This window comes from Sphaerulina musiva (assembly GCF_000320565.1).
Source record: "Sphaerulina musiva SO2202 unplaced genomic scaffold SEPMUscaffold_10, whole genome shotgun sequence".
NCBI classification, from domain to species: Eukaryota; Fungi; Ascomycota; class Dothideomycetes; order Mycosphaerellales; family Mycosphaerellaceae; genus Sphaerulina; species Sphaerulina musiva.
In genome coordinates, this window is record NW_016017392.1 from 750425 (window position 1) to 763739 (window position 13315).

The 13315-nt window shown below is 52.0% G+C and overlaps 1 protein-coding gene across 1 annotated transcript; it reads right to left on the reverse strand.

Moving 5' to 3' along the window:
- Positions 1-794: 794 nt before the first annotated feature.
- On the reverse strand, positions 795-11445 carry SEPMUDRAFT_151455 (dynein heavy chain; the record flags this gene model as incomplete). Its single annotated transcript, XM_016906830.1, has 2 exons — positions 795-11333; positions 11420-11445. The coding sequence occupies 2 exons, from the start codon at positions 11443-11445 to the stop codon at positions 1085-1087; spliced, it is 10275 nt and encodes a 3424-aa protein (XP_016757553.1). The 3' UTR covers positions 795-1084.
- Between the last annotated feature and the right edge of the window lie 1870 nt (positions 11446-13315).

A 13315-nucleotide genomic window follows, 5' to 3' on the forward strand; every position in this document is an offset into this window, starting at 1 on the left:
GGGACTGAGCCTGTCACCCCAAATCACGCTCCCGCTCCCGCTCCCTATGCGCCTCCGCTGTCGCCCGCCGATTTCAATTTCCCCAAATTGAGTACCTTACCGACCCCCGGTGGTATAATGGGGCCAGGGGGAAAGCTTGAGAATATCGAGCCCCAAAAAGGCTTGATCAGTAAGGCTATGGAGAATGTCAAAGTACCAGAGTTGGTCGGCGATAACCTTGCGGCCAAGTTACGGGACGCAGTGGAAATTTTGAAGGGCTGCAGCGTGAGACGATAACTGACAGACTGTGGACTGATCTGTGGAGTGCCATTTCGTGACGATGGCAATGCCTCTGCGAGCCATGAGGAATGGCCACGATTGAACCGCCGGTGTTCGAATGGCGAAGCAATAGAGCCCAGGAAACGGCCACACGTGTCTCTGCATGTATGGGCAGTATCCGAGCGCGTGAGAGCCAAGGCGTCACCTGCTCGATCCTTGATAGGATCGCAATATCTCGAGCTACGTTCTTTTTTCTTTTTTGTTCTCTGACAGGCGAGGACGGAGAAAACTCGACGGTAGCAATGCAGCAGCGATGAGTACACATCCGAATAGTTGTAACAAATGAACCAACTTGCACACGTCTGTTTTGTCCCACTTGGCGATTTTCTGCACAGTTTTCCTACAGATTGCCGTAGCCCCAATCGACTCTCAATTTCAACAGCTTGCAAGATACCTACCGAGATTATCTAGACAAGAGAGATTGTATAAGGTAGGCATTGTTCATTCTTGTCGAAAGGGGAATAGAAACAAAGAAACGTTCCAAATGCATTAGGCTAATATATTGACAACCAGGGGTTTCTCTATCAACTATTGCACCTTACTGACAGAGAGATTACTAATCACTCGCACAAATCTTGTCAGTCTCAAGCAGTTGGGGGTATCGACGCAGAAATGCACACGATGCCAGTGCCCCCATGGCAACCACATCAGTCTCGAGCTTCAACGCCGTTCATCCATGCACAAAAAACAAAGGGAACTTCATTTCCTCCAAAACAATCTCTGATCTTCATCTTACATTTCCTGCGCTTCTAAACTCACTCACTCACTAGGGCTCTTCGGTGGCCTCGGCCATGATGCTCTCTCCCTCGTCAAGCACACCCATTACGGTCTTCAGATTCTTCAACATCTCTTCCGCGTGGGCCACGAGCAACAGCTTCTCCGCATTTCCTGGCAAGCCCAGATACGTGGGCGGCTCGCGCTCGGGCAACTCCTTCACCCATTGTAGCATATCCGTTTTTGCCGAACCACTTGGCAAAGGCATTCCGACTGATTCGTCTTCAGCGACTTCACCAATCAGGTTGAAGCCATCCTCAAACGCCTCGGCTGTCAAGGTCTTCTTGACTAAGCCCTTTAGTTGTGCCATATCGCCGGCATCGTCAATCTTGCCGCCATACATTTCTGCAATCAGGGACCGTAGCATGTCCCATGGAATGCTCTTGGGCGCGACATTGGAGCGACCACGAGCGACCTTGTCTGTCCACCATTGTATGATGAAAGCCGAACAATCAAAGTCCGCATCATTAAACTCCCAGAAGCTCTTCCAGCCTAGTCGAGGGGCGTATCGTAGTCGTTCTTGCACGACAGCATGCAGGAACGCCAGTAAGAAATGCACGCGAGCCTTTTCGACTGGTTGCTGAACGGCCTTGTCGGGAAGTGAGGTCAAAGTGTCTCTCATGTTGGCGCGAATACCCGCAGGCTGTTCGTACATGAGCACCCGCGAAGCGCGAAGCAGACTCGATGGAATCTTGGGGCTCGTCTCCATCGACAAGAACAGTCGGAAATCCTTGTTCGGCTTGAGTGAGTCGATGCGCTTGACCAGGTTCTGCAGCCATTCTGTGGCAAGGTGGACGTTCTTGATCAAGACCCACGAGCCATTGGCTGCAGCTCCAGCGAGCGCAGCGTCGGCGCTGGAGACCCCTTCTTGCGAACCCATGGCGACACTGGTACAGCTCGCATTCTGTCGCTCAACGAGTTGGTCAACCTTGTAGCTGGCGTCGAACCCAGGAGTCGAGCAGAGAGCGATGGGTGAGCTGGCAATCTGTTCGTCGACAATTCTGCCGAGGTTTTCCGCCACGTCCAGGAAATCTTGGCCGAACACGACGTTCACAAATCGCTCCGTCGCTGGTACAAGCCGATCCAAGTGGAACAGCTTGACCAGCAAGAGCTCTTTGAGGGCTTTGTCGTTCTCGCTTCCGCCGGCTGCTGCAATGCCAGGAACACAAGTCTCCGCTTGTTCGGTTGCTAAGAATTTCTCCCATTCTGGCGACTCAATATCTGTGACCAGGTCCTTGATGCCCTTGACCCGCATGGCGACAGCCACGGCCTTGGCCTTCTGCCCGGGATCTGAGGTGACATCTCCGCCGACGATGCTTTCGTCCAAGACGAGGTCGATCAAGCTCTTATCCATGGGGAAGGGCGCAGCTTGCGCGAGAAGTACAGCGAATGTCAGCCGGTCCTTCTGCAACAACGAAGCTGAGGTCTCGTTGTATGTCTTGGCAAAAAGCGAACGCACGATGGTATCAATGCGTCGCTTTGGATCGCGCTCCGCAGATTCGCGAGCTGCACGTAGCACCGATTCGAAAATGTCCACAAAGTACTGCAGGGAAAACTGGTAGAAGTGGTGGACGTGGTACAGTTGTTCCAAAACCGCAAAGATGGCCGAGCAGGACCGCGCAATGATGTCGTAGGTGTTCATGATGGTGTTGACTTCGTTCATGACACCCTCCGTCTCTGAAGCCTTTGTCGTGATCTCTGCAGCCTCGTTCTTGAGCTTCTCGAGGGTGTTGATAACATTTTCATCGTCCAGAATGTTGCCGCGCGACTCGTTGAGTGCCTGCAATAACATTCGTTCGAGGCGTCGCAGTCGTTGCGTGAATTCGCCTTGCATCTTGACAAGATTCGATCTTCGCTCATCAACATCTGGGCGTTCGGACTTCAGAACCTCGTTCAGTGTCTGGGTTTTCAAACTGCTCTGCGTGACAGTGAAGTTGACGAAAGTGGTCCTGCTGCAGATATCCGGCGCAAACGCCGCTGAAGGATCTTTGGTTGACAAGTACAGCTTGAAAGCAGGCGAGAAGTCGATCTCTTGTTTACCAAGCTGTATCAACACACGGCCACCGGTGCGCTGATACTCCTTGTTCAGCACATGGTTGAGTATTGGATCAATGTGCTCCGCATCCTGTATGAGAATTGGATTGCCAAAACGCAAAGCACTTTCGAGCTGCTTCACGAACGAGCCGTCCAGGAAACTCGTGACAGTGAGACGCCGATCTTTCGTCTCGTTCTGCAAGAAATCTGTCACACGTCCAGACGGATCGATGATGAGCGGATAGCGATTGTATCTCTTCAACATAATGGCATTCTCCGTGCAAAGCTCATCAACCGGCAGTGCATTTTCATGCCATTGTTGTCTCTCGTCCGCAGTCGAAAGGTATTCGGAAAGTGCGTTCTGCGGCTTGAAGGAGATGCCCGAAGCAGATAGTTGCAGTGACCAATCTTCTAGCATGGCACGACGATACTGCTGATCGTATAGACCAGCATATGCTAAGAAGGCGGAAGCCAAGAAAACATCGCCGATGATGGTCTCCATTTGCACCTGGAATGTCTTGCTGCTCTCTTCCCAACGACCACGTTCCGATGACAAGCTGTTCAGTAGGCGCATGCTGCGATCTACTTTGGATTGCACACGAGTCATCTCAGCCTTGATCGCCTCAGTCTGGCTGATGAGCGATGCATACTCAGACTTGTACGTTGCAATGCTCTGTTCAAGCTCCTCGAGAGTGTTCATAATGGCCTTTGCCTCCGCTTTGGTCTGCAAAGCCTCTTCCTGTAACTGGTCGACTTCTTCACGCAAAGGACCGACTCTGTCCAGGATGGCAGAATAATTGACCTGGGCTTCTACCCACTGCACGAGTGGACCGCAAGCCTTGGATGCGCGATTGACTCGCTCAAAAGTGAAGTCATCTTTGGACAAGTATTCCGCCTCCATCTTTGATCTCAAGTTTGGCGTCATCTGGCGTTCATTGTCATAGCCGACAATGCTTGCGATGAAGTCATCTCTCCTCACAATGCTGACAATCGTCTTCCAATCTGTAGCCTTGTGTCCAAGCAGCGTGCAAACAGACTCCAACGCAAGCTTGACGCCGGCAGGGGGGTTCTGCATAGACCTCACTTCAGTCAAATGTTGACGCTTGATATTACTGACGCTCCTCTGCGCCTCTTCCACAGCAGGTTCAGCCTTTGCGAGATCATTCAGCACCACTTCTCTCCGCGTCGCGACTTCCTTCTCTTGCTTTTCGAGTGCAGCCTGGATCTCAAGCGATGCGGCACGTCTCTGTTCCGCTTCTCGCTGATCGGCCACCATACGCTGCAGCTTCTCACTCGCTTCAATGTCCTTCTTCTCGAGCTCGGTCTTCTTCTCCGCTAGGCTCCTCTTCAGCTCGGACACCTTCTGGACAGTCTCTCGAAGCTTATCTAGACCAACATTCAGGTGGCGTTGCTGTTCCTCGAGATCGTCACGCTTCTCGTTAAAAAGCTTGACAAATTGAGCAACAAAGTCCAAGAATTGTCTTGGAGTCAAGAATGTCTGCTTATTCTGCTGTCGCATCAGGCGATCATTGAAAGAGCGCAACGAGTGATGAACGTGAACCATGCCATTGACAACAGCATCCCGGTGCGAAAGGGGCATCTCCAGCTGGTCGAACTCGATCGGTAGGCTATCTGGGCATGCGTAATTGGCCTTCTCGATATCCACCGATTGCGTAAGTTCGTATGCGACCTGGTATAGCGCTTGATCGGACCAGTCGCCGAACCAATTGAGCACGCAACGGTTGAACAAAGCAGGACTAGTTGCCGCCTTCGATCCGAGGCCTTCAGAAGGTGGGTTCATCGTGAACACAACATGTAGGTTCCGTACGATCTGCTGCGTGAACCACTTGTACAGCTCCTCTTGAGAATCCAGCAGAAGACCTTGTCGCTGAGCACCTTCTTTACAAGCAGTCATAAGAGTGGCATACTCATCACCTTCGAAAAGACCCGGAACCTCACCATTGGCTAGGAGAGTGTTCATACGCTCCAGGAATCCAGAGTCGAGCACATTCGATTCGTCCATGATGAAGCATATTCTTTCCCCCTTGGTACCACAGCGTCGCAGAACCACTCGGAGATCCTCGTCGAAGTCCTCAGAGGAGTACCTGCCGTGCACTTTGATCTGAAAGACGGAAAGTCCGTTCATCCAAGCCACAAAGCGAGACAACGTAGTCTTGCCACTTCCACTAACACCAATCAGGATCAGATGTCCTTGAGGCTGTCGGAAAACTCGATCAATACGAAGTACATGTTCCAGCACATCATTGAACAATATAAGCGGCACATCGAGTTCCTCTTCGCAGAAGGTTCTCAATCTGGCTTTCACGAAATCTCGCAATTGATCGCGTGCCACAGGGACGTAGTTTTTCGACAGCCAATTCGAGAATAGTATAGGCCTCTGCAAGGCCGTCTCCTCGTCCAGGTTGGGAAAGTGCTCGAGCGCAACACTATTCACGGTGTCTTCAGTCCACTGCCTCTCGTCATCAGCGATAAGCCGATCGGAGAACAGACGGAGCGCCTCATGTGCCCAGATACGAAGCAAGCCTTCGAGAGAAAGCGTTTCGAGTGGTCGGATTGCTTCATACATGGCTCTCACCCACCTCGTCAACTCACGCGGGGAATAGACGTAGTGCGGCTGGATCTCCGGAGTAAAGCGCTTCTGCGACATGAGATAGACTTGAATCATAGCTTGCGTCAAGGCATCTGCATATCCTCGTAAAGTGGGGATGATCTTAAGAACAGCAGTATTGAACGTGCCATAGATTTGCTTTAAAGAGAGCTCGCCAGGATAGTCGACCATAATCAGCGGAGCATGTCGCAGGAAACGGAGGCCGAGAGGAGTACGGCCAGCATCCGTTGGAGGATTGCAGGCACCAACGAATTGAATCCGCTCCAGGCTAACCCAGCTCTTGGTCGAGGTGCGCCAGAAACCGCCGTGTTCGACTAGTTGTCGGAGGAAAGATATGACGCGCTGGGTGCCATATTTATCTGGTGCTGGCAAGTTTATCTCATCGCAGAAAACAACAAGCCATCGGCCAATCTGCCGAGGTGCCATCGTGACACCACTGAGGGATTTCTTGTAGTCACAGTACTGTTCTAAGGTCTTGACGAGCAGTTCTGGCGTCGTTGCACTGGAAAAATTGAGGCCAACGACTTCCAGATTTGGTAGCTTGCGCAAGGCGCTGAAGAGTGTCATCGTCTTACCAGACCCAGGGGGACCACAAAGTAGGAGAGGCTTGTGTTCTGCTAAGAACGAGTACAGAACGTCTTCATGTCGAACAGTATCCAGAGTCGGAATGACTAGGTCGGTCTGTGTGACCGAATGTGTATTGACCTCGATGGTAGGTACTTGGTTCTGCCACGAAGTCCAGCTGGCTTCTGGAAGGGTGACATCGTAGTCGATAAGCGATGTTGTTTCGGAGAGCACGGGCATGTCAAGTGTGGCCAGACCAGCCAAGTAGTCGCCAAATGCTTTGCGATCTAGAAGTGGGCAATCACCTGTAAAGGACCAGACAGCAGCTAGCAGAACCTTCTTCGAGAGATATGCCTCGATCTGCTCGTCGCCAAGAGGGAAGTCGACGTGTGAGACGTTGTATTCGAGCACAGAACGACATGCCTTGCGCAGCAGAGAGAAAAGAGTGCCAATCGCGCGAATTGACGTGAACTCCATGATGTGCTTCATGCCCGCGCAGTGCTCCAGGCTCTTTCTCACGAACTCGTTTTCCGTCAGTCGTCGGCTCAGTATCTCGGCCATCAGGTTCTGTACCGCAAGTCTCGATTCCGCAGATGTAGCCGTCCCAGAGTCTTCTTCCAGATCCTCAAAAGTAGCAGTCCGTGATTGAGCAATGTACCTCGAGAGCATGACATCAATGTCAACAGTGTCGTCGCTGAACCACACCATACCACATCTCGAAACAGTCGCCAGAGTAGCGTATCGTAGGGTTTCGACTTCGAACATGACTCGCACATTTGAGGGCAGACCCAAGCGCTCACCATTTGGCAGCGTCAGCAGCTTGTTGTCATCGAGCACGGAATTCAGATTTTCGACCCACTCAGGATCGACGTCGCCATCGAAAACGATCCAGTGCCGCTTAGTATCTTCACCACGGAGGTTGTCTACGACTTTGCGTAGTATGCTCGTGAATAGGCCATCAGTCCATTCGCGGGTCGTACTGTCGAGACTTCCGTACAAACTCTCCTTTGACATGACTTTGGGATCGATGACATGGCATACGCCCTCGATGCCGTCGACCTTTTGTAGGGCAGCAAGCAATGATTGCCACGCAGTAGACTTGCCCGTGCCGGAGTTTCCGACCATCATGACACCGTGATGCAGGCTCTGAATCTGATATAGCTGCAACACCTTAGTTAGCCACGAGTCTGTAGCAACCAGCTTCCGCTCTTCGACGACTTCTTCAAGGGCAGCGCGCAGCTTCTCTAGCGGTGCAGGCATGTACTTCACGCCAGGGAAAGCTTCCTCCTCGATCTCTTGCATGAGTAGAGCATCATTTCGTACGAGTTTCGGTGCTATGGTTTCGCGAATGCTCTGAACGATAATTTGCGGCTCCACCACCACGTCGGCGCCCTCTGCACCACCAATAGCAAGTCGCGTACGCTTGAGACCCCCAGAGCTGACAAGCACACTCTTCAGCGCACGAAGACCGAAATCGTAATGTGGTTGCTTGGACAATCCCGCGCTGCACTTGTCGAAGAATGGGACGGTCTGTCTGGACAGCGTCTTGGCCTCTGAAAACCCTTGCGAAAACAGCATGACCTCTGCAATGATCTCTTTGTCGGGCTTCGACATTGCGACACTGCGGAACAGCTTCTTCAGATTATCTGGCAAGTTCGAACGTCCAGCATAGCCAGGATTCATGGTGATGAACATTCCTGTCAAGGGATGCACCTTCAGCTGCCGACCAATGAGTTCGATCTGCGCGTTGTCATTTAGCGCACGCTTGCGAAGGCCCACTTGGATGTTTTGAATCTGCTGCGAGACAGCAGACAAAATTCGCTCTTCAAGTCTGTTGAACTCATCGAAGCAACCCCATGCGCCAACCTGTGACAGACCGAGGAAGATACGGCCCATGGCTTGGAAATCGAAGGTATCGTCACAGTTGAAGACCAAGGTGAAGCGACCAAGCTGCACACCAAGAGCTTTAACAGACTCAGTCTTACCAGTACCGGCTGGTCCATATGGCGAACCGCCAAGCCGTTGGCAGAGTGCTTGACTGAGAGTCAGGAAGCAGCGGTCAGTCAGAGGAGTACGAACAAGACGCTCTGGCACGCCAAGGTATTCGAATCCATAGGCAAGGGTGGCGTTCGCAACCTGAACTTGCATTCGTTCAAGAGGAGGCGCGCTGGCTGTGAATTCATAGCGCATCTGCAGTAGCCACAAGTAATGGCCTGGCGAGTCGGCACCGCCTTCAATCAGCTGCTCAATCTTGTCTCGCTGATGCACAAACTCAGTGATTAACTGCTCGCACTTTTTGCGATGCACTGGCGTCAGTTCCTTCAGCACAATGGTAGCCAGGAACCTTAGCTTGCTGACTTGCGTCTCAAACAACTTTTGCAAGAGAGCTCCGTCCTGCTGAAGAGCGGCCTCCACCTGTGCTGTCCAGTATGCTTGTGTTGCCAGCACGCCAATCTGAGCAGGGTACTTCTCTATGAAACCTTCAAAGGCAGTATTGTCACTGTCGTCAAGTAACTCATACTCGGCCACAGCCTCGACCAGTAGCTCAGAGAGCGTCTCCCGCATGCCATTCTCCAACGCTCGAAGCCAGTCGTTGATCTTGGGTGTCTTGATGAGTGAGATGGGGGTCTTGAACAGGACTTCTTCTCCTTCACGTGATTGCAGACCCAGAATGTTTTGTTCGTCATCAAGCAAGAGGCCGTTAATGCCCGCGAACATCTTTCGCAGGTGCTTTGCGACACGCACAGTGTCGTTACTGTTACCAATGATCTCAAGAAGGTCTTCGTCACCAACAAAGTAGAAACGCGGAAACGCCACTCTCTCTTTCTCTAGGTACTCCCCAAGCGCTTTCTGGATCTTGTTGAGCAGATCAGCCAATCGCTCGAGTGACTTCTGCACATCCGGGATGTTGAGTACGTCCAGGACCAGAGGCGAACGGTACACTTTCTTGAGAACGCCCATAAACTCGCTATTGATGTTGGCGAAGCGCGACGACTCCACAGGCAACAAGTGCTTGATATCAGCATTACCAGTGAAGACACCTTCGAGGTAGACCCATTGACGCTGAACATCGATCCACACATCGAACAGTACGTGGATACGGTTGAGCTTATCTTCCCAGGATGAGGCTTCCTCTTCAAACTCCTTATAGTACGGAGAATGTCGCATGGCCTGCAGAGAGTTAAGGTGATCACTGCATTTGGCGAAAAGATCATCCCAACCTCGAATTAGTCGGCACTTGGATTGATAGTTGACCAGATCCAGGGAGTAGTTTTGCCACTGTTCGCGCACGCCGCGAACAAACTCTTCCAGTGCCATTTCTCCTTGCGCTTGTGTGATCACGTCCCGGATGATAGACTCACTAGGGCCGAGTTGCAGATCCCAAACGTCACCAAGACTCATTGACAGAGGGGAATAGCGCTTCGAAGGCGCTAGGTTCCTGAAGATCTTGGTCCAATGTCTTTCCCGAACAGCATCAGATCGCATCTCGGTGAGCAGTGGGTTGACCTTAAGCAGTTGTCTCAGATGTTGCTGCAAGTGCTCGAAGGCGGCGTAGGAGCGCATTCTACTGGGCATTTCCTTCGTTGTCTTGATGAGATTTTCAATGCTCTGGCGAAGCTTGCGAGGCTGGATACTGTTCCATGGCTGATCTCTGAGCTCGCTGAGCTGATCCCAGACCACAGTCAAATTCGCCCAAACCGATTTATAGTCTTGCACCTCCGCCAGCAGGTCTGCAAGCATGTTGTCAGGACTCGAGGGTAGCTCAAGCGCTTCCTTGGCTTTTGCGACCATGTCGTGCTGTTCCTGTAGCTGAGTCAACTCCTTGTCAAAGCCTTCAAGACTGGCTACGGCCTCGGCTGGGGGCGTCGACCCAGACTCTGGACGTTGCTCCTGCCACTTCTCCGTCATTTCTGCAATGCGGCGAGAGACGACGCCATCTTCGGCCACAATCTTGGTGCGTAGACCCTCTGTGTGATCGTTAATTTGCTTGCTTTTCTTCTCGAGCACTTCGACAAGAGCAGCCCACTCGTGATCAACTTGTTCCACATGCAGCCAGTCCTTGGGATACTGAAATCGCAGTCGGGATAAAGTCTGCTGTCCTTGTCTGAATGTGTCCATCTCCGGTTCCCAAATCTTGGTCTGTCGCTTGCATGTCTGGACTACTGTAATGAAGGAGACCGCTTGGGACGTCGATGAGGCCTGCATCGATTGACCCTCCAGATCTTTCCTGGCTCGCTGCAGCTCACTGTAAACATCAACGAGCCGAGTTGCGAACATCGTCGAGAAATGAGCTAGTAGATCATGCTGCCACTGATCGTACTTGGCATTGACCTTGGCCTGTACCTGCTCGTAGTTGATCACAAGGGGACCGAAAGACCGGCGCATCCCGGATGTGTCAAATGTTTCTCGCTTCTGGCGGATCTCAAGAATCAGCTGCAGCCACAAATCGAGCTCTTCACCAAGATCATCCTGGATCTGGCCGAGCTGCAGATCCCACAGCGACTGAAATTGCAGCCACTCGTCAACATAGAGTTGGGCAGTGCTCAGCTTGGCCTCAATGCGCTCGTACAATTCAGCAAGTGTGTCTATACACATGATGGGTAGCTCCGAATAAGTAGCGGCAGTCGAGGAGGACCTAATAGCTAGCGCAGTCTCGAAGCGAGAAGCCTGCAATTTAGGAAGGCTGCAGACGATCGACAGCCAGGTATGAAGATTGTCGAGCCAGCCAACTTTTGCGTCCTCAAGCGGCGGCTCCAGCTGGATTAGCTGACTCTGCATGACAATGTCGTGTGCAAAGGTTTCGATGTTCGGTGTACCTGCCTCTCGGGATGACTGCTGCTCTGCGCCATACCCATTCTCAAAGTCGTCAGTCCAATCCTTGAGTGCCTGGCGCAACCTCGCGTGTAGAGTCTCAACGACTTTGTCGTTTGTCCTCTCGACCCAGTATGCAATGTTCGAGTAAGCCTCGAGGTTGAGCGTGTCAATGGCTCGTTGCAGAGTCTCAAGATGGGCGCTGAATGCCTCATGCGTGAAGGAACATGTCTGCAGCTCGCGTAGCGCCTGTTCAACTGTTGTTTGAATTGACAGGAGGGTTGTCACCTTTTGGGACAGTGTTGCAATGGCATTCCCGAGATGGCGCACGAACTGCACGTGAAGTTTGTCATCTCCAGGGCCAAGAGTGCTATCACCAACACGAGGAACGTGGACGTCGTACGCAAGTACGAAAGTATCCCAGCGCAACGACGCGCCTTTCGCAATGAAGCTTTGTACATCGTTACGATACCCACTAATCAGAGCTGTCACTTGCGACATGTTCTCGATAGTCGAATTGGTCTGGCCGTAGGTGTTGAGGCTCTCCATCAGACTTGTTGCGTATGGGTACACCCTTCGAGCCTCCTTGGACACATTTGTGATCGCGTGCGGCACGTTGAAGTTCAGCCAGAGCAGGTTGCGCACCTCCTTGAAGAGAACCACTACCTGTGAGTCAAAGTTGACATGTATCTCCAGTACACTTCCACGAGCCCTGTTCTGTGTGACGGAGAACAGACGGCCAGAAATCGAGAGGTGCCGTCTGTCAATGTCGCGCAGCCAATCGTCGAATATGGGTTTAGCGTTCAGCTTTCTCCGAAAGCCTTCACCGAGTTGTGCTAATCTCTGTCCATCTGTGTGCTCCTTCCACTTTGATCCCAGAATGTCTTCGACTTTGCTGAGATAATTGTTCAGCTGACGTTCAATCTGCCGAGCACGAATAATAGCACCAGAAATTGGCGGAAGATCGTGCAACTGCGCCATGCCGTGCGCTTCCGTCTGCCCATACTGGTGTGTGAAACGCTGTTGCAGAGCATCAATATCCTCTCGAACGTTGTTCATGAGCTGCACTTGATACTCTGCAATGGCTCCCTTGATTTTCGGCCGCACGAACAGCGCATTGAACTTGGAGAAGACTCTGAACATCTCATTTGCTGTCTTGGCCACAGCAAGACGGTCGCGCAGACGTGCAATGATTGAGTTCTCAACTCTTGCGGTGCGTTCATTGTATGCCGCTTCAGCTTGCGTCCACAAGCGCTCACCTTCTGGTGAAATGTCAAGAACATCGACATCTTTGACAACTTCGTACGCTTGCAGTATCTCTTCAGCAGCATCCACGTCGCCCATCGACTCAACAATAACGGGAGCCGTATTGCCATCCATGATCTCGCCGGGCTCGTCGTCTGGACCAAGCACGTTGGCAATCGTGTTCTGCAGCTGTTCGTGATCGTCCCTGAACTTGTAGATATAGCTGATCCGGTCCTGAGTCTTGTCGTGGCGCTTATTGATCTTGATTGGTATGAACTTGTCATTTCGTCGACGTGTCACGTCGCGAGCGACATTCGTGAACTCCTTGACGTTGTCATCCCAGAATAACCACACAGTCTGGACTTGCTCGATGGCTCGCTGGAAGTCCTGAAAGCTCATTCGCATCAGTGTCCGGCCATGTAATAAGTGATGCACACGAGCATCGAGATCAGCGGAGATGGCTTCCACGAGTGGCAGTGCTCGGCGGATAGGGTACGGGGATATGCGAAGCTTCTTCGTGAAATGCGTGAAGACGTCGTCGAGTGCATCACGTAGCTTTTCGACATTGGGCGCGGCCAGCAGCTCTTCTATCGGAAAGCCATGAAAGACTTGATTGTACTTGATGACCTTGTCCTTGGTCTCTTTCAGCCGTGTGTCCGAGGTGAAACTTGCTGTGATTCCGTGTCTTTTCGCTTTCTCCAGAATCTTCATGGACAATTGTATACCCCCGCTGTTCAGTTGCGACTCGATTCCTTCTATTGCATTCTCCATTGCGAGCCAGAAGTTCTTCTCTTGGGACGAAGTTCCCACAGCACGATCGTCCATGATCTTCGTGAACTCTCTAATCTGCTTGATCCATTCATTCGCCATGGCCTGCAAACGGTTGAGCAGCCCACTGTCGGTGACAAGAGCATCAGGTATTGCTACAGCTGCAACCTG